At 50.4% G+C, this 21,636-nt stretch overlaps 1 protein-coding gene across 2 annotated transcripts in view; it reads right to left on the reverse strand.

The window, feature by feature from the left end:
- ZBTB16 (zinc finger and BTB domain containing 16) overlaps positions 1 to 21,250 on the reverse strand; it is a 135,283-nt gene extending 114,033 nt beyond the window's left edge. For both annotated transcript variants that reach the window (XM_060695018.2, XM_060695017.2), the window contains exons 1-2: positions 21,022 to 21,250; positions 17,597 to 18,922 (exon numbers count right to left, since the gene is read on the reverse strand). In XM_060695018.2, coding sequence (XP_060551001.1) covers positions 17,597 to 18,843 — 1,247 coding nt within the window. In that variant the 5' untranslated portion in view covers positions 18,844 to 18,922; positions 21,022 to 21,250. The remainder of the gene's footprint in view (positions 1 to 17,596; positions 18,923 to 21,021) is intronic.
- Between the last annotated feature and the right edge of the window lie 386 nt (positions 21,251 to 21,636).

Raw genomic sequence — 21,636 nt, forward strand, 5'->3', positions numbered from 1 at the left:
TCTGTGTCTGTCTGGATTCGACTTGGATCCTTTGCCGACCGTCCCCCCCAGAGACCCCCAGCCGAACACGAGAGAAAAGGCCAGGACGGCTGAAGGGTCCCATCCAAGAGAAAACCGCCCATCAAGACATTCTGTCATCGGAGAATCAGAGTTTCCTCTTGACTCCTCCCTGGAGCAGGAACCAATACTCGTCTCTTCCTCCCATGAAGGGATTTTGGGGGGGATTGGGACACCCCTCCCCCAGAAAGCCAACAAACAGGAAGCCTCAAAAGCCAACTGCAGCCTTTCTGTTCTTGGAAATAAGTGTTTCTGGAGTTTAAAAAACCCACAAAAACGCCCCCAGGTTTCTCTGGAAGCCTCCAACTCTTGAACCCCAGATGCATTTCCTGCACGGGAGGGAGGGGGGGCTGCTGTGCCTGGGCCAGACCGGCCCCCAGCCCAGCCACGTCCCTGCCCGTCTCTCGATGATCGCCAGGGGAGGCTGCTGTGGCTTTTCCCCCTCTAAATAATGCATTCGCCAGCCCTAATTAATGCCAGCAAGGGGGTGATATACCTTTCTGCCTTGTTTTAAGTTACATCTGGGTAGAAGAGCCGCCTCTAGCTAAAGGGCCAGATAAGCTCAGGATCGATACCGGCAAAGGCTTCAAATTCTTTAAATCAGGAGACCCATTGCAAAACCTCCCTGGAGCCACCGGGAAAGATACAGCCGGAGCCGCCAATAGATCAGCCCCCATTATGGGGAAATCTCTGCTTACCAGCCTGCCTGGCCCAATTGCCAGCCCCAAAGGGCTTCGCCCCCTTCCTGCCAGACAGGAGGAGCTGGGGTTGTGGGGGGGGGGGGCTGGGGAGAAGGACAAGGGGGGAGTTGGGGTCGCTCCAAGCAAGATGCCAGCAGCCCGTTCTGGGCGAGGCCAGCTCTAGCACCAGAGAAGAGCCGGAAGACAGGAAGGGGGCCAGCGAAGACATTGGGGGATCCCCCAAATCCTCCTGGGCTGAACCCTCCAGAAATGATCAGCTTCCTGGACAAGGAGGCCCAGCCAGGGTGATTGGCAACTCCCTCTTTATTATTGGGGGAGCATTTGGTTCTCTGCCAATTTCTGGCTGTCCCAGTAAGTTTATTCACAAGGTGGAGAGAAAGCGAAGGGGTTTCTCACACTGCCTTCTCCTTGGTCCTGTTGGTGCCTTCCTTACACCCACTTTTCCCTGAAGCACAAGCCAAGTTTGCACAACCCCTTGTAAGCTCCAATCCACGTAACGCAAACCTCTCTGCACCTGTGCAGGGCTACGTCATTAAGCTCCGCTGGAGGGGGAGGGGAGGGGGTGTCCCATAATTTAAGACAGCAGGCACCAACCCTTTCTAGGCATCCGGTGACATGGAAACCATCCGACCCAAATCTCACGTGTCTCTGCCCAGTTGGCACCGTCTCACCCCCTGCGATCTTGCAGAATTCTGGACGCTTCTTTAAAATGGGATTTTTAAAAATTGAATTGGGGGGGGGAGTCCATGAGTGCCTTTTGGGGGGTCTAGTTGCCTTGGAATTTAAGAAATGTTCCATAACTTTTTCCATAAGGAAAGCTACCCTGTTTCCCTGAAAATAAGACCTCCCCTGATAATAAGCCCAATCGGGCTTTTGAGCGCATGCACTAAAATAAGCCCCCCCCCGAAAATAAGCCCTCCCTGAAAATATTTAAACGCATACACAGTCGTTCCCTGTCATTTCCTCTGGTTTCCTCCACGTACCCCAAAATAATAAGACCTCCCTGAAAATAAAACTAAGTGCTTATTTCAGGGTTCAAAAAAATATAAGGCAGGGTCTTATTTTCGGGGAAACACGGTACTTCTCTGGGCTTGAATAAGCTCTCCTGTCTTGGGCAGGGGGTTGGACTAGAGAAGACCTCCACCATCCATCCTGGCCCTAAATTTCTATGGTTCTAATCAGCAGCTGTGCGCCTGTACTTTTCCCCTCCCCCTCCAACTTCCCTATATCTTTACATCTTTCTCTCTCAGTGTTTCTCATCCTAGGGAATTTGGAGATGGGTGGACTTCAACTCCCAGAATTCCCCAACCAGCATGCTGGGGAATTATGGAATTATGGACATCCACCTATCTTCAAGTGGCCAAGGATGAGAAACGCTGCTCTGAAGGATTCAACAGCTTCTATTTGGCGCATGTGGTGCCAGCCTCCGACACCTCCCTTTCTTCCTCCTCCCTCTCCTACGCAACGGGAGCTCGTGCGCCTTGCAAAGAGTGTGGTGCAACCACGAGGACCCTTCAGCCATCGACAGACGAAGTTTTGGCACCTCCGGCAGAAGGCCAAACACACGCACGGCTCCCCCCACCCTCTCAGCAGTTAACGCAGCCCAGATGAGAATACTTTTCTCTTTAGAAAAAGAAGAAAGAAGAAAAGAAGAAGATAGGCTCATCCTGTTCAGTTAGCGCTTCCCTCTTTTGGGGTGTGTGAAGCAGCCAAGCTTTTGTCTGTGCTGCGGCCAGGGGGGACGCGGCCAGTGTGGCTTGCAGAGTTCAATCTTTGATCAAGAGGGGACCAAGCGGTGCCTCCTCCTTCAGCCCCGTTCGGTGGGGCCCTGGCAGTCCACCCCCCCACCCAGCATTCAAAGCCCAGAGAAGTCTATCTCAAAGGAGGAGGAAGGCTGTCCATGAAGGCAGAGACCGTGCATTCCCCTTTGCAAAAATGAGGGGGCTTTATGGGTTCGGTTCCTCAAACAATACAAATCTCTGATTTTTAGAAGCGCCAGACGACGCTCCTCCTAATCTCCCCCTCCTCCCTTTAGGAAAAGTGACTTTTCTGCTCTTCCTACAAGCGGCACCCAATGTCAGGACTTGGGCGTTCGCAATCTTAATAGTCTTAGAATTGATTTAGCCGATCTTAGTCTGGATATGAAGGACGCAGGAAAGTCTGCCCCCAAAAAAACACCCTCTGATCCAGCTTTAATATCCTACTAGCTTTTTTTCCCATCCACACGATATATGGGGGGGGGGAGGGTGGATAAAGAATAGGAATAAAGCTATATTTTTTGGCTGTACTATTTTTGTTTATTTTTTTTTTTAATAGAACAATTCCTAGGGGGTTTTGGATTACTAAATATGTATGCATTCTCTCTTTTTTTCCCTCCCTCCTTCCCTCTGTGTCAGTGGTGGGTTTGTTTGTTTGTTTGTTTATTATTTATTTATTTATTTATTTATTTATTTATTTATTTATTTATTTATTTATTTTATTTTATTTCTATACCGCCCTTCTCCTGTGGGACTCAGGGCAGTGTACAGCCAAGATAAAACATTTCATATAAAATTTAAAAACAGTTTAAAAAACAATTAAATAATTTCGGCCCAAGATTTAAAACAACCCAATTAAAACCGAATTCAATTAAAAACTGAGAGGATGGGATCAAGCCAGCCCGGCTAGATGGAATAAGTGTGTTTTCAGGGCCCGACGAAAAGTCCGGAGGTCTGATATCGTGCGTATCTCAGGGGGCAGGTCATTCCAGAGGGCAGGTGCCCAAACGGGTTGCTCCCGTTTCTGTCCGGTTCTACAGAACTGGTAGTAAAACCGGTGGGAGGCTCCACCCACCTGCCATGACGTCATCATGGGTCATCTGCGCATGTGCAGAAGCGCGCACACACAAGTGAAGAAAAACACGCATGCATGCTCCCGCTGCGAACCGGTAGTAAAAGTAAGTAGAACCCACCTCTGCTCTCTCTGTGTGTGTGCATACATGAGTGTGTGAGTGCAGTTGTATTCTGAGGTCTCCAAAAGTTTAAGAAGAACTGATGTAAAAGTACGTGTGAATCTCAGCCGGGGGAGTGCAAATTCACCTAGAGAAGCATCCCCTAAAATTTCTCCATTGTGCATTTTTTGGCCAAAGAAAGCAAAGGGCAACCAGGAATGGGCTCTCCTATACTATGAAATGTTCATTATTTTTTTTGCCGCTCTGTCGTTCAGCTGCTCCTCCACGGAAGGAAGAGAAAAGTCCATGCCAGTTTAAATGGCTTTTGTTTCCCCAGAACTTTTCCCCTTACACCTGTCATCTCTCCAATTTAGCAGAAACTGTCTTTTTTTCCCCCCCTTTAAGGCACTTTTTGGTTACCCTTCAAAATGCACTTGAATGAACGGTTACAAGAAAAGTGAATCATATCTCCCGCCTTTACATTCTTCTATTATTTACTATAAATCAGTGTCAGAACAGGAAGGATGGAAATACAGCTGTGAACCCAGATGATTGTCTGTAATTTTACGAGGTAAAAACCCGTAACTCTGACTTGAGCCACAGACAACGGTCTGTAATCACCACGTTCCTCCTTAGTCTTTGGTGAAAAAAAGGACCTAAAGTGACCAACCACGGCCAACTATTAAAGTTGTCCTGCTCCTATTTTTAAGTCCACTTTACACTTAGGTTGGTTTTGCATTTCTGAATATTTCAGAATATATTGTAAGTATATTGCACTTAGGAGAGGTTCTGAATTTCTGAATATTTCCACTGCATCAAAGGACAACTTTCCTAGACGTCATCTTGGGAACATCAGTGTATGCTAAAGATGCAAAATTCATCCACACATCTGCATAAATGAGCTCATCATTAAAAATATCCAGCTTGGCTGGCCTTAAAACAGGCCAAGCAGAGTCTTCCATTCAATCTTGTAGTCAACCTGCACATCCTTGGGTTGCTCGGAGTAACTGAGCAACTGGAGTCTCTTTCAGCTCTGTAAATCCTGGAGGACATCATCTTCTTTATTTTTAAATAGCAATACAAAGAAAATAAACCACTAAGCAAAATCGGTGAACTCAGACAGGATCAAGAACCGGAAAAGCGAGTGTCCGACCACCAGGCCAGCAGCACCGATACTCTCAAGAGACACTACACTGGGGTGCTTCAGAAGTTTCTAGAAGGTGAAGAACTGGGACCAGCAGTTTTTCTGTGGTGTGGCCTTGTTTCAGTTGCATGTTCTTTGTAAATTGCCAATTCTCGGTTATATTTAGCATCTCTTTTAATGAAAAAACCGACATTCGGCTTCCTTGAGAGGAGAAGCAGCTAAGTAGACTTCACAGAAGTGTAAACTACAATCTAGACAGGATAATGTTGAATGGGAATCTCCGTATGTTCCATGTAGAATATTCCAGATTGTCAAAAGATTCATGAGTAGAGGGGAGGCTGAAAGCCCACTCATTGTGCATGGATCAACCTTTCTTAACTAGGTGTCCTCCAGACCTCTGAAGTCACAACTATCAGTATTTGCAACTCACCAGATGTCTGAAACCTCTGCTCCCAACTCAAGATTGGCTAAATGTAGGACAACCAAGACCTTTAAAAGATGGAGATCCATGGATCTGATCTCCATCCCACAGGCTGTTTTACAGCTTTGTGGAATTCTTGAGAAGATTCACTCAAGTTTTGGTGGATAAATTTGGTTGTGCCCAACCATGGAGGTTCTCCCTCAACTTTTTTGGCCATCTTTTAAATTCCTCATAAAATCCTTCTCTCCCCCCCTCCCCCACTCCTTATACCCTGGTACAAAATTGCCCGTGCCTTCTTCGTGATGAAAACAGCAAACAACAAAAGAACGGACTTTGCATTGTTTCTTGTTTGCTTCCTGGGACAATAAACTTTTTGAGGAGATACCGGAGTTCTTGAAATAGTTGGCTAAGTTCTGCAAACACTGGACAGCAAAACCACAGCACACAATTTAAACAGATTGGAGTCTTGCAGGACAGCTCACAGGAGTCGATTGTGGGGCTGGGGGTGGGAGAAATGAGTGCGTTCCATTTATCTAGTCCAATCTGAGTTGCACAAACACAAATGCACACGTACACTAACGCACACTTTATTTCAGAAGGCTCAGCCCCCAAAATATGCTAGTACGCCAACATAACCCAAAAGAAAGGACAATGTGTATGCCTCACACCAGTCTTGCTAATTTTAATTTTAAAATGTCTGGACTTCAACTCCCAGAATTCTCCAGCTACGCCTTGCACTATCGCAACCACTTCTACCCACTGCATTTACAGAAAAAAATATGCAGAGTTCCAAAACTCCTGTTGAGTTATAGCATCATCTGTATGCAGAACTAATTTACTTTTTCAGCATGATTTAGTGCGGTGAGCCCAAGCACAGCAAAATAGAGACAGAGATAGAGATACGCCCATCAGTATATCTACCATCTCTGGTTTAGCATAATAAACTACAAATGACTCAGAAATTGATTTCATGCAACTTCGGCGCAGAGTTATCCAATTCCAAATCTACCGATGCCAGTCTGAAGCAACATTAAAAAAAATGCACCAAAGTGTGCTTGAGAATTATGTACAAGTACATACAAGACACAAATATGCACACACCCATTTTGCACAAATACGTGGTAAGCGTTCATTTTTTTTCCTGATGGTCCATTCCTCCAGCCATGCCTAGAACTTCCCTTTGATCTGAAATCATCTCCAACTTAGTTGCTTTTGTATATTAGGGAAAAAAACCCGGAAGTTTAAGCGCCATTCAACAGAACCGAGATAGACTTGGATTAAATGCCAAATTGCTGGTACCAAAGTCGTCCAGGAAGGGTACCATCCATCTTCCCTACACAATTGGCTACAGACTATCTCTCTTTCATGCAAAGTTGTTATAAAGCATCCTTGGGAAAATAAAGTGCATTTAAGTCCAGGAGTTAAACCCCAAGCAGTGGGGATAGGATAGGATAGGATAGGATAGGATAGGATAGGATAGGATAGGGGAAGAGAAGAGAAGAGAAGAGAAGAGAAGAGAAGAGAAGAGAAGAGAAGAGAAGAGAAGAGAAGAGAAGAGAAGAGAAGAGAAGAGAAGAGAAGAGAAAATAGAGAAGGGAAAATAGAGAAGGGAAGGGAAGGGAAGGGAAGGGAAGGGAAGGGAAGGGAAGGGAAGAGAAGAGAAGAGAAGAGAAGAGAAGAGAAGAGAAGAGAAGAGAAGAGAAGGGAAGGGAAGATGAGAGAAGAGAAGAGAAGGGAAGGGAAGGGAAGGGAAGGGAAGAGAAAATAGAGAAGAGAAGAGAAAATAGAGAAGGGAAGGGAAGGGAAAGGAAGGGAAGAGGAGAGGAGAGGAGAGGAGAGGAGAGGAGAGGAGAGGAGAGGAGAGGAGAGGAGAGAAGAGAAGAGAAGAGAAGAGAAGAGAAGAGAAGAGAAGAGAAGAGAAGAGAGCCTCTCTGCCCCTAAACGAAAGGGGCAGACTTATCTGGGGGAGAGAGCTGGGTTGCCCTTTCTGCCCTCTTAAACAAGCCCCTATACACCCCCCCCCAAAAGAATAACCCATCCTGGATTATGGGGTTTTTTGTCCACTAGGGGGAGCAGCTCTGAGTATCACCAAAGGGGGCTGAGGGGGGGCACAGATTCTCTCCCGCACCATGGCAAGCAAGATGGTTTTTGAGGATGCTGTAAATACAGACAGTCCTTGACTTACAACAGTTCATTCAGTGACCGTTCAAAGTTACAACGGAACTGAATAAGTGACTTAAGACAGTTCTTCACACTTAATGACCGTTGCAGCCTCTCCGTGGTCAAAATCCAGACAGTTGGCAACGTATTTATGACGGCTGCAGTGTCCTGGGGGTCATACAATCCCCTTCTGTGACCTTCTGGCAAGCCAAGTCGATGCGGAAGCCCAATTCGTTTAACAACTGCGGCAAGGAAGGTCATAAAATGGAGCAAAATTCACAACCACTGCCTTGCTTAGCAAGAGAAATTTTGGGCTCAATTGAGGTCACAAATCAATATATGAAGCACCCCTCTTGAGCTACCAGCATCAGAAACTGATACCCCATATTTTGGGGAATTGGGGGTCAGTACCATCCTTCCCAGATGTAAAGTAAAGGTAAAGGTAAAGATTCCCCTCGCAGAAATGTGCTAGTCGTTCCTGACTCTAGGGGGTGGTGCTCATCTCCGTGTCAAAGCCGAAGAGCCAGCGCTGTCCGAAAAAGACGTCTCCGTGGTCATGTGGCCGGCATGACTCAACGCCAAAGGCGCACGGAACGCTGTTCCCTTCCCACCAAAGGGGGTCCCTGTTTTTCTACTTGCATTTTTTTTACGTGCTTTCGAACTGCTAGGTTGGCAGAAGCTGGGACAAGTAACAGGAGCTCACCCCATTACGCGGCACTCGGGATTCGAACTGCTGAACTGCAGACCTTTCGATCGACAAGCTCAGCGTCTTAGCCCCTGAGCCACCACGTCCCTACTTCCCAGATGTGGGTGCCCCTTTTTATTCCAAGCATTCCTTTTCATCCCAAACTCCCTTGCAACATCTCCTAAAGGCCCAGCAGGCTCCATCCAGCAGGCCAGCATCTCCTGACCTTTCCTCTCGAGCAGGAGACCCCTTGCTTCCCAAGCCCTCAAGCCTCTGCTGACCCCAGGGTCTTCGGAGACTGAGATCTCCCCCTCCCTCTTTCCCCACTTGCCGGAACTGGCCTAGCCAAGAGCTGGCATCCAAGGCCATCTCGGCATCTCCCGTCTGGTACCCCAGGAGCGTGACTTCAAGAAGAGCAAAAAAAAGCACCCACTGCCCCCCCCTTTTTCCAGTTGGGGGCCTGCCAGTCCCAAGGCTGGCAGGCTGCCATTTAAAACTTTCCTAGCCTGCCCCCAAGGCAATGCCAGTGAGAGGCATTGTGGGGAAGCAAGCCTGGCCATCTGCTTTGGGGAGGTTGTGACCCCTTAAGCGGGCATCTTCTGAAAGTTGGACCAGGGGGCCCAAGAGAGCGGAGGGCGAGAGAGCTTTCTCCTCCTGATGTCAGGCCAGGAGAAGGGGGGCCCTGACACCCCAGTGACACAAGCCAGGTCTGGCCAGGATGAATAGAACAAGCTAATTTACACAGGAAGTAAGCACTTACCCGACCCTTCATCCCAACACACTAAAATATCGTCCATATCTGGAAACAATTACAGCCGGTTAACATGATCGGCCTGCCACTAAAATTAACTGCAAACAGAAATATTTTTTTTCACGTCCTCCTCGGCATCAGGCGGCGGAGTGGCCCCCGTGTTTGACTGATGGGAAATATGCAGTAATTACTCATTTTTAGAAGTCGTTCGTTGAAACCATCAGGGTGGGTAAAACAGTTGCTAATTATGAATGAAAAGGAGCCCCTCGCCAGGGAAGCCAATCAAAACCGCTCGGGCGGGCGCTGGGATAAGGAAACGATGAATCTGCTCCCCGTTTGAAAAGAGCAGGCAATTACTCAGGCTGTGGCGTTGGGTGTCATTGTGACATTCACAATTATTTGTGGCATCTTTGGGGTAAATGAGGGGGGGGCTTCCTTTTACGTGATGTTTTAGTGGTCTTTGTTTCTTCTCCTAACGGTGCAACCCAAGGCTGCAGCACTCAGCTGCAAAAGAAAGTTGCATCCCAGATTTAAGAGAGAGAGAGAGAGAGAGGGAAAGAGAGAGAAAGAGATGGAGAGAGAGAGAGAGAGAGAGAGAGAAGAAAAAGAGGAAAAGAGAGAGAAAGAGATGGAGAGAGAGAGAGAAAGAGAGGGAAAGAGAAAGAGATGGAGAGAGAGAGAGAAAGAGAGGGAAAGAGAAAGAGGGAAAGAGAAAGAGATGGAGAGAGAGAGAGAAAGGGAGAGAGAAGGAAAGAGAGAGAGAGATGGAGAGAGGGGGAAAGAGAGGGAAAGAGATGGAGAGAGAAAGAGAAAGAGAGGGAAAGAGAGAGAGAGAGAGAGATGGAGAGAGAGAAAGAAAGAAAGCGAGAAAGAAGGAAAGAGAGAGATGGAGAGAAAGAGAGAGGGAAAGAGAGAGAAAGATGGAGAGAGAGAGAAAGAGAAAGGGAGAGAGAAAGAAAGAGAGGGAGGGACGGAGGGAGAAAGAGATGGAGAGAGAGAGAGAAAGAGAAAGAGAGAGAATCATCAATTTTAGTTGTGGTTAATTCAACTTTGCAAAAGAGGCTGAGAACCGACATCTGTTAAAATGAAATGACCAAACACGAGGTTGTGGCTCTCTGCTCCTTTCATCCTTCAAGTATTTCTTCCTTCCCTCGAAGATAGTCAAGCCTGTGTGAATTGGCTGGGTTGATGGCCCACAACATCTCTCTCTCTCTCTCCCCCTCCCTCCCTCCCCTCCCTCCCTCCGTCTCTCTCTCTCTCTCTCTCTCTCTCTCTCTCTCTCTCTCTCTCTCTCTCTCTCTCTCTGAGAATTAGTGAGCAAAGCGCATTATCATTGCCGGTATATCAGCTGGCCAATTCAAAGGACACCCTGCGGGACCCTTCCAAGCACCGTTGGTCAAAAAGCAGAGTCCATGGGGCCATTTTAAGAGAGGAATTAATTAATTAGGATCAGGACTCCTAATTCAAAGGATTTGTCATTGGAGGGAACAGAGCCAGGAAAGTCAAATTTCCGACCTCCAAATCCTTCGCAGAAAGCCTGGCGAGGCTTTCCCAGGCATTCAGACCCAGCTTCGTGGATCTCCAAAGCTCTGCAGTGATCAACAAGCTGTTAACCAGGTTTAGTCCATCCATCACTGTTGCTGCTTTTGCTGCTGAGCCATCATCACTTTTGCACTGAGCCAAGGAAGGAAGAGATTTCCTCTTGCGGAGGCCCGGATGGCTCCCCAAATCACTTCAGGTCTCGAGGTCAGTTGATCCTGGGCGGCCCCCTCGGCTCCCGAGCCCCCGAGCGGGAGCCGAGGTCACTTCCCCACTCTTGACTCCTCCCGTCTTCTCAAGCCAAGTCAAAATGGCTGGCTTTGTGTCCCTTCGGCGAGGTTGCCACGATGCTGTCAATCAACAGCGATCCATCAGGCTTTGTTTGGGAGGGGGGAGGCAGCTCCACTTTTAAGGAAGCCCCCCCACCTCCCAAGCTAAGCTTGCAGGAGTCTGACTTGATGCAGTTGTAGAAAGCGTTTGGACCAGGAATAATGCACCATCGCCAATAAATCCAGATTATGTTTTGAAAAAGAAACAACCAACCAGGGCTTTCCCTATTGGGAAGAGAGGTCAGCACAGCTTCTCAAAGCAATGCCTTGAGTTTTAACCTTTCCAAAGGGCAGGAGTTGATCCAGGAGGCACTTCAGTGTGCCTGGTCACACTTCTGCTCCACAAGTCCCATTGGCCTCCAGTGGCCAATCCAGAACCAGCTGAAAGGGTATAGCCTGGCTAGGTGACTCAGTGGGATAAGACCCTGAGCTTGTCGATCAGAAAGATCCAGCAGTTCGGCGGTTCGAATCCCTAGTATAGGTCTCCTGCGTGAGCAGGGGGTTGGACTAGATGACCTCCAAAGTCCCTTCCAACTCTGTTACTGTTACCTGTTACCTTGGCTTGTGCATGGGGTTGGACTAGAAGACCTCCAAGGTCTCCTCTAACCTATTATTCTGATTTGTGGGACAGCCTCTCTCCCTGATTATATCTACCCACCCCAAAAGACCCAGCAGGGAAGGCGATCCCATTGGTCAAAATGGACCCACCCAAGACTTCTCTGTTGCAATGCTTGTTCTCTGGAAGGCTGTGCCTCCTATTCCAGAGATTAGGTTGGCCCAGAATTGCTGTCATGCATGCATCCCCAGGCCAAGGGGTTGCAGTGTTAGGGAAAGTCCATGATGTAGTTGGTATTTATCTAGCTGGTCTGATGCCTCAGCTGTTATTTATGCACCATATTATATTTGATTCATGTAGTTTTTACATGTTGTAAGATGCCCTGGGTTGCTACTGAAAAAGGCACACTATACCAACCAACCAACCAGTCAGTCAGTCAGTCAGTCAGTCAGTCAGTCACTCACTCACTCACTCACTCACTCAGTCACTCAGTCACTCAGTCACTCAGTCACTCACTCACTCACTCACTCACTCAGTCAGTCAGTCACTCACTCACTCACTCACTCAGTCAGTCAGTCAGTCAGTCACTCAGTCAGTCACTCACTCACTCAGTCAGTCACTCACTCACTCAGTCACTCACTCAGTCAGTCAGTCACTCAGTCAGTAAGTCACTCAGTCAGTCAGTCAGTCAGTCACTCACTCACTCAGTCAGTCAGTCAGTCAGTCACTCAGTCAGTCAGTCAAACAGTCACTCACTCAGTCAGTCAGTCAGTCAGTCACTCACTCACTCAGTCAGTAAGTCACTCAGTCAGTCAGTCACTCAGTCACTCAGTCACTCAGTCACTCAGTCACTCAGTCAGTCAGTCAGTCAGTCAGTCAGTCACTCACTCAGTCAGTCACTCACTCAGTCAGTCAGTCACTCAGTCAGTCTGTCCATTGGTCAGTCCATCCACCCATCCATCCATCCATCCATCCATCCATGACATCAAAAGCGCTACTTCAGAGTCACCACCAAAGGGAGGAACTGCCAAAGGAACTCAATATCTTCTCCCTGCCCAAGGTCTCTTGGAAGGACAAGTGGACCTCAGGCCCCTTTCTCCACCACCAGCCTGCATTCCATGGATGGAAACAGTTAGCTCCCGAGGTTCAAGGCCACACGCGGCTCTCCAACTCTGATGAGAAACAGCTCCTCCCGGCTCCTTTCTGGGGAGGGCTCCTTCCAGGCTCCCAGCTCCCGACCGGGGTCAGGGCCCTGAACCTGGCCGGCAGCACTCGTTTCCGGAGTCCTCTCGGCCATAAAAACAAAGAAGAAGCCCTTCAATAGCTGGACCAGGGCTGACCCACAAAGACCCTCGCCAGTGCACTGCTTTCCATTAGTCGGTTGCAATGCCAGGTGCCACTAATAAGGTCCATCAGCCAGAAAGAAGCCAAGCCAGCCCAGACACATTCTGGAAGTTATCACTGTCAAACATTGGGGGGGAGGGGGGGAGACAGGACGGAGTGGGGAGAAGCCAGAGCAATCCATCACAGAGCGGTTAGTGCAACACAGGAGACAAAAAACACACATGGACCCATTGTCTTCTCCAAGATCCAGAGCTGGAGGTGATCACAGCATCTGGCCAACACGCTGGAGATGCCGTCATAACACTGTGGCCACCAGCTTGATTTTTTGATTACGCCTGAGTGCGTGTACACACACACAAACACACACACATACACACACACCTGGTCCAAAGTCGCAGGCATGGGATGAGCCCCCCCCCCACACACAAATTCCATGTGTCACTCTGAAATAAAAGGATAATTGCTTTTGGAAAAAAAGGAATGATGCTTTCATTTATTCCACTGAGTTTAAAAGCATCCGCACTGGTTATTCCGTTCCCCAAACTGGCAACTAAAAGCCGCAATCAATGCAAACATTAAATTAAATCTGACCATCTCTGAACCTTGTTGGAAACTTTCTATTTGCGGAAGTAGACGCTCGACGCATCTTCCGTTGAGTCAGAACCATCGGCCCCATTTGGAAGAGAGAAACAGGTGGTAGCAAAGTTGCAAGTCTCAAGTAAGAAGGAAGTTTGGTCAAGAGGTTGAAGACCCAAAGATGTTGGGGAAACCGGAACAGAGGAATCATGGCCACCAACTCCGAATTCCTTCTGTCTGAATACCTTTTGTTACACACATTTTGCCCACAAATATGTTGGCACATGTTTTCTGCCATACAGAATTTAGCAAAAAAAAAAAAAAAGCAGCATTCAAAAGAAAGACAGAAATTCAGTTAACGCTAACATTCATTTATGAGTCTAAAGATTTTAAATTTTAGCAGGTTTGGCTAAAATTCCTCGAATTAGCCCACCTTTTAAATTAAGGTTTGTACAGTTCTGAGCATCAATTAGCTTTAGATATGAAATGTATCACTTCGTATTAATAAAAGATGAAAAAGCAATACCATAGTATCAAAGTATAGTATCGAAGTACATGGAAATTCTTCAGATTTCTCGGTAAGTGTGATAAGATATTGCACATCGACGCATCAACTTTTTCAGACAAATAAGAACGAAATCTGGCCACAGTCATAGCTCTAAACAATTGAAATTTACTCTCATTTCCCCAGCATCCCACTGCCCTTTGGAAATCACGATTATTAATAAAACCTCTGATCTGGGGCTTAAAAATTGTTTTAGCAAAATGACCTCCAAAGAAGGGGGAGTTAAGAGGGGGGGGGAAAAAACAACCACAGGCACTGGTATCAATGTGTCACGTCTCATAAAAAATCAGGTTGCAACAAATATCAGGGACACCAAAATTGTCAGCAGCTTCAGCTGAAATTTTCCAGATTCGATGGCCTGATTTAAATGACCCCCAAAGTTTAACTAAATCTGGGCCATATCGTGGGAGGAAACATTTCACGGGTGGTAATGGATTGCTGAAATGTTAGTTCCACTACTGGGAAGAGAGTGTCGCCAGATAACACAAGTTCACAACTGATTTAAAGCACGTTCACAAGCGTCTAGCTCTGGTTTGATCGTTGTCCTAAGCAAAATCCATTAATAGGTGTTGCAGCTAAGTCCAGTTCATGAAAATTACCTCTTCTCCTTGTTGTCCTCTGAAACAAACCCCTAATTAGCTTCTGCTAGATTGTCCCATCAATTTTGAAACCGTATAAATTTAACAATAAATAATCATATGAATAAATCACATCATTTAGAAAGGACGACGCTATCTGAATCTTCCCTTTTGGCCCTGCATTTCCTTCCCTGGAAAAAAACAGCTAGCCAGACTGTGTTAAGAGCATCATAAATAAATAATTCTGCCAACTACAGGTGTTGCTTCAATTACATCTAAAAGAGCACAGAACATGACACTTTAAAAAAGCCACTTTTTTTAGACAAAAAAAACAACAACAACCCCACCAGCCTTTCTATTTCTTTTTTTAAATGCACCTTTTTAAGACTGAAAAACCTGCCACCTTACTCATCAATTCGCCAGTTTGCGTGGAGTCAAGCAAGCCTTTGACGGGATTAAGGAAATTCAAGGGAGGAAGGAAATTCAAACCTTGGAGTAAAACCGGCAGGGATGGGAGAAACAGCCAAGGATATCGACCAGCTCTGGCAATTCCAGAATGGCTCGGTATTTAAAATCCCTAACTGTGACACTTGCCAATTGGCCAAAAGCACCTTGATGCCAGAGCACCTCGGAAGGAAAGAAAGAAAGCTCCTTCCTGATCTGTGAACCAGAGGTTGGCAAGGCGGGTGGGGGAGAGAAGGAAACCTTGGACCACCGCTTCCTGGCATGACCTGGCCTTCAAAAGCCTGCCATGCTTTGACAGAAGAACGTTTCTTCCTAACTTCCATGATATTGGAGAGCCAGCTTCTCCCTCCTTGCTTTCTGGAGAAAGAGGCCCCAGACATTTCCACAGCCCAGGTGAGGAACAGAAATGGTGACCCCCCCACTCACCCACCCACCCAACATTAAGGGTCTTCAGAGAGAAGGCAAGCCAGGTTGTGAAGCTCAGGACTTCCCTGGGGGGCTCCAGATCTCTCTGTCCTCACAGCAAATCCAGGAAAGCTGCTCCAAGCCCCCTCCAGCTTGCTCCTCTCTTCCCATTATCCTCGGGTCTTTAGGAGGCTCAACATACCCCAGGAAGCGGTGCCCCTTACTCGGGGTGTTTCGACTCAGAAGCAGAAACTGGTCCCTGGCTACAGAAGAGCTCAATATAACCAAGACTGGCAGGGGCCAGGGGCTGAAAAGCCAATCCTGAATGCTTGCAAAGCCATTTTTGTGGGAGGGGGATCAGTCCTTCCTGGGTGGCCCGATGGCCGAGGGACTGATCTTAATGGGCAAAGCGCTTGGGAGGAGTGCCAGAGGCAGCCCACCTGCCCATAAATTGTGGCCCTGCTCAGAAGAGAGAAAGCCACCGTGGCTGTCCCACTCTAGGCTGAGTTTCTGTTTCTAAAAGTCACCAAGCCCAAAGCAAGCTGCTCCTCACCGGTCTTGCCAACGTACATTATGTACATTTGGAGTACAGTAATTAAACTTGTCGGCTCATTAAAACATCTCTGAGCATCTTCTGCATTGTGGCTCGAATCCTATTAGCAGGCTGCCTTGTAATATGTTTACACAGTATTAGAGGCACAAGAAATATGCTTCACTCTGCACCTCCGCTACAAATGTTTGCACAAGACGAAGCCACGGGGCTGCTGGGCACAAATTTTGTTTTTCTGCATTACAAGGAAGGCCAGGTGCAGCCAAGCAGGGCTGCCAAGCCTTTTCTACCTTCCAGTCTCACACAGGCAGACTGAGGAGCCGAGGGGGGGGCCCTCCTAATTGGCAAAGAGAACCCCCCCAAAGGATCAACCGCCCGCTCAGGAGAAGCCCAGAAACGAAGCGTAAACCGGCATTCATGAAAACAGGAATAAGCGAGTTATGTCCCCACAAGAAACAGACAGACCCACCGAGTTTCTCAAGAAAACGCTGCCTGTCAAAATGGATTCTCCCCTTCCATGCATTTGACATGATTTTAAAAAAAAATAAAAATAGAGACCTCTTAAGCAGCCGAGTTCAAACAAAAGCGATGCTCGAAACTACAACTGAGTGAAGACAGATTTCCACGTATTAACCTCCCTTCGGAGAGCAATTTGTCTCTAATGTGCTGCTCCACTTAAAGCCACCGTGGATGTCATCAACCCAAAAGGACATTTGAAACTTTTTTTTTTTAAGGGAATCTGTCAGCAAAAGGTCCCAAAAGAGGAGCATTAATATGCTGGTTTTTAGTTAACGTGAAGATATTACAAAGATTGACAGCAAACCCTTGCAGAAATTCTAACCATATTTAGAACAGAACAAGCAATAAAAACAAACTCTGGCAATCATCACAAACTGACCCAGTGCTCAAAACAGCAATTTCTGCATAAACCTAAAAAATGCATGTTGGCGTCCAAATTTGCCATCCAGAAGGCCGAGGCTAAGCTGGCATAAGTGAAAGTAGCTACTAGCGAGCAACTCAGCTTAGCCCAGCAAACATTACTTCAACCCCGTTTTGCGTTAATAAACTGGAGCAGCTTCTACAAGAATAAAGCTGAGTTTAAGGGGGGCAAATTACACTGACCGAAGAATGGCCATCCAGGTGCCACTGACTGCAACTCCCATCACCCACCACTGGCCTTTGGGGGGGGGACACACAACCATTTCACAGCATGCAAAGGGCCAAAGTTTCTCCTTGGACTGCAGCCTCTCACTTATGTCTCAGCAGTGTAGAAGAATCTCTTTTCTTTCTTGGAAAAACACACTTGTGGCGTCCGCAGTTTCTGTCCTCCCACAGTCTCCTCCCAAAGACAAACTTAAGAGGAGTCCTACGACTGGACCAGACCAAGGGACACGCTTACTCCAGGCTTCCGTGGCTGAGCAAATGCATTCAGGAAGCTGGTGTACCTGGTCTTTCTCTAACTCCCTAGCAATCCTGCTGCTTGGAAACCATGCTGGTGTGTCCAAGACGTTAGCAAAAACCAGCTTCATGGTCAGCCCTGGCTGAAGAAGAAGAGAAGTTCCTTCCTGGAGCCCCCATTCCTATTCTGAAGATCAACTTGCAAAGATGCCACCTACCCTACAGAGCCTTTTCTCGGCTTTAAATTACCCAGCGTCCTTTTTCTCCAAAGCCTTTTTTATTTTCTCTTCCTAACAAGAGGTGCAGCCTGCAACTCACTGCCTTGCTGGGAATTTTTTTAAAAAAGAAACCTCATCGGGTCCCTCAGAACCACAGCCAGTTTGCCTGACGCCCAAGAACAAGCTTTCTGAGCGCAAAACCCCAAGAAGGGAGACAAGAGCTACCTGTGCTGTTCCACCGTCTCGTTGTCCGGCAGCTCCGCCCCGCAAACGCTGCACTGCTCCCCGACACTCCGGTGCTCGGTTTTGATCCCCACGGCCAGTTCCCCGAGTTTGTTAAAGAGCTCTCTCTGGATGAAGCCTTGAGGGAGCAGCCCTCCGTAGGAGCCGAAGTCCATGGAGACGGCCAGGGCCGGCTGCACGTGCAGCGTGGGGGCCATGGAGACGGGCAGTCCGAGCATGGACTCGCTCTTGTGGTTGGGCAGCACCGAGTAGATGCCCATCGTCTTCTCCCCGTGGGAGGCCAAGAGGTCTGGCCCAACCGGGGGGCCATGGACCGCCTCGAGGGGCTGCTCCACGTTGTCGTCCCGGGGATAGTGAAGTTCCCGGGCGCTGGTGATGACGCTGCTACGGGTCGGCGTGCCAGGCCCTTGCTTGGTTTTATCCTCCGCTTTGTCCCCCCCGGAAGCGCCCAGCTCTCCTGACCTGGGGCTCTCGTGGCTGGAGGCCTCCTCCACCTGCATGGCTTCGGTCTTCAGCTCGGACACGGCCGGGCACCGGCCGTTGGCAGAGTGCAAGTCCTCGAGGGCCTGGCGGGGCAGAGCCCCCTGCAAGAGCGACTGTCCGATGCTCATCAAGCTGTCCACGGCAGTCTTGGTGGGGCTCATGGCCGCCAGGCCGAAGGAGGTGGAGACCGAGGGGCTGTGTTCCACCATCGTCCCCATCAGGGCCTGGCCGGCCAGGCTGGAGTAGCCGCTCTCTTCGCTGGAATGCTTGGAGAGCAGGATGTTCTTAATGTATCTGGACTTCCGGTCCTCCTCTTCTTCCGCACCGCCGTCGGTCATGCTGACTTCGGCCTCGTTGTCTTCTGACGCCTGGATGGTCTCCAGGATCTTCAAGCACTGCTCCTCCAGGTACTCGATCTCGAGGATCTCTGCCGCGTACAGCAGGTCATCCAGGTCCTCAACTTTGGCCTGCAAGGTGGCGGTGTAGGCGTACTCCAGAATCTGCTGGAAGGTCTTTGGCGAGAGAAAATCCAAGGTGTAATGCTGACTGTTGCGATGGAAAAGGATCTCAAACATCTTGCTGGTACACGCCAGGACGGTCCGGTGGGCGTGGAATTCCTGGCTGTCCACCAGGATCACCACATCGCACAGGGTGCCGGCCAGGCGCATCTGGTTGGCTTTCTGGAGAAGGCCAGTCGCATGGCTGGAGTTCTGGAGCTGAATCGTACCCATCTTAGTCAAATCCATAATGCTCCTTCCGGGCTGCAGGCATTAGGGAGTCTTTCTACAGCACTGTCTGGAGCTGTCTTTTGAGGAGTTCAACAATCTGGAAGGGAAAAGCAGGAAGGAACAGAAATTTTTAGGGGAAGCGTAGTTCATGGACATGGGAACCCACCAAAGAACCCAACCTGCGGGCAGGAAAGAGCTGTCAGTCCAGGTGGGGAGGGAAAGAGAAGGTGAAGGGACATCAGCCTTGGTTGTCTATGGAGAGTCTCAGTCCTCCAGGTCCTGGTTGTCCCAAAGGTGCTTTTTCAAGAAGCAACTGGACTTTCTTGGTTTTTCTTTGAAGACGTTTTGCTTCTCATCCAAGAAGCTTCTTCCACTCACCAAAGAAGCGTCTTGGATGAGCCGAAGAGCAGAGCTGAAGAAGTTTCTCGGATGAGAAGCGAAAGGTCTTCAAAGAAAAACCAGAAAGTCCAGTTGCCTCTTGAGTAAAAAGCACCTTTGGATCAGCTTTGGTTCTTCACTTGCTCAAGCCCTTCTCTGACCAAAAGGAAACTGAACCTCATTGGGTGGGCACAGGAAGGGTGGCTCCGCAGGAGAAGGACCTGCCATCTAACCCAGGTGGGCATCCTGAACAGCCTTCTTCCAACCAGCCCAACTTCTCCAATATCCAGCTTGCCCAAACAAGTGTGGTTTCCCTGGCAACACCAAGGAAGCGGCTTGTCCCTGCCTTCTTACGGGATGGTCCTCCCCCTACACTTCCCAGGTTGTTTATCAAAACCCTTAACCCAAGGAATGTTGAGGATTTCTTAGTGGTGCCCCATCCATAATACTCATCTATCTCTTCCCAAATTGAATTGGGACAGTATTGTAGCATCACTGCACACACAACCACCCAGAGTCTCCTGAGGCAGGAGTTTTGTGTTGTTCCCCCCCACACCCCATAAGTTGCTAAGACTGAGAAAAGAAGAGGAAAAGAGAGGGAAGAAATGGGGGGCCCCAATTCTAGCCCCAAATTGGGGTGGCCACACTCTTTCCCACGCTCTTCTACTTCCCAAAATGACATTCTCCCCCCCCCCCCATACAACTCAAGTGGGAAAGCGGAGCCTGACCCACCCTGTCCCCCCCCCCAGGGAAAGAGGCAGCCTTTGTTAAAGGCTTCAGCCCAACTTCTTCGGAGGGAGCAACTTCTCCCCCCCCCAGCTTTAAAAGCAGCGGTTCCTCTACCCGACAGGCCCCCTCCCGACTGAAAACGGGGAGGGGGGATTTTTCCAAGGTGGACATTGCCTTTAAAAGCTGCCCGGGGTCAGCCTGGATAACTGCGGCCACTTCCAGGGAAAAGCCCCAATTCTTACCTTCTTGTGGGGTGGGGTGGGGTGGGGGGGCTCCCGTGCAAAGCAGCGGCAGAGCAGCTGGATGATCCCCCCAGATCTGGGGCACCTGATGGAGGAGGGGCGGGGTGGGACGATGGGTGGGGGGGACGGTCAATCTAGCAATCCCCCCACCCCCATGCGAAGGGATGAGGAGCCCTTTCGGGGGTCCCCGCCCCTCCCTTTCCTCGACGCTTAGAGCTGGGCTCCTGCAGAGGGAGGTCCGGAAGCCCCCCACCCAAAAAAAGGGGGGGATAAGACGGGACCGTTGCGCCCCCCACCCCTCCCGAGGAAAGGCAGCTGCGCAACGCGGGACCTGTTGGCCGCCGGCGAGCCTTTCCTCCGGAGCGAGTCCCGCCCGAGGGGAGCCCGGAGGGTGGCGGGCTGGCCGGCGGAGGAAGGGCGGGAGCAGCGGCCGAAAGCGCCCTCCGCCGTCCGCGCCCCGCCCCGCCTTCCAGCCCCGAGACGCGTGTCTCAGGCGAAGCCGCGCTCCGACGAGCGGGCAGCGGACGGAGGGCGGACCCCGCGGAAAGCCCCTCGCCTCGGGCTCCCCTCGCCCGCCCGGCGCGCAGCTCGGCCAGCTCGGCGTCCGTCCGTCCGACCACCAAGCAGCCGCCCGGGCGGAGCAAAGCGGCCGGCTGCCCCGCATTCGGAGCGCCCCGAGGGGGCCAGGCGGCGCCGCTTCCCCCGGACCAAGGCGCCCGTCGGAGCGGAGCGAGCCGGGCTGCAGGAGCTGCGCCGCCCCGTCCCGCGGAAGAAGCAGAAGCAGAAGCAGCAGCAGCAGCAGCAGCACCGGGCGCAAGTTGCCCGCCGGCCGGTCCCGGCCACTCACCGTCGCGCGGCGTCCCGGGCCAGGCGGGCGGGCTGCTGGAGACCCCGCGGCGGCCGAGGGCAGAGCATCGCCGGCGGCGCGGCAGCCGAGTTCGCAGCGCCCGCTTCCAGCCTCTCTAGCGGGGCTCGGCGGCGCGGCCAGCAAATCACCAGCCGCTGCCTGACGTTGCCGGGCTGGCGAGGCGCGTCGGAGCCGCCCCGCCCCCGCCTCCCCCGCCGGAAACCATCTTGACTGCTGGCACCGGCCCCCCCCCGCCCCCCGCCCCCCGCCCCTCGCCCGCCTGGCCGGGGCTGCCCTGACCCCTAGTGCCCGGCCCCGCCACCACAGCCCCCTCGGCGGAGGGAGGGAGGGAGGCGCGCGCCCGGCGCAGGAGCGGCACTCTGCACATGCTCTGGCGCCTCGGGGCCGGCTGGCCGGGAAAGACGCCCGCTTGCCCCCCCCTCCCCGTCTGGCCCTCCCCTCCCTCAGCCCCGGGGGGACGGGGGAAGGGGGAGCCCGAGGCCGGAGGGTCGCTTCGGGCGGGACGGGGGTCCCAGGCAGGACTGAGGGGGGGAGGCAGAGGCCACGGCGCTGTCGGGGGGAGGGGGCATCCCGGCTGCGGCCCCGCCCTCGCAA

Source organism: Pantherophis guttatus, chromosome 9 (assembly GCF_059756535.1).
Source record: "Pantherophis guttatus breed Tessera chromosome 9, ASM5975653v1, whole genome shotgun sequence".
Classification (NCBI taxonomy): Eukaryota; Metazoa; Chordata; class Lepidosauria; order Squamata; family Colubridae; genus Pantherophis; species Pantherophis guttatus.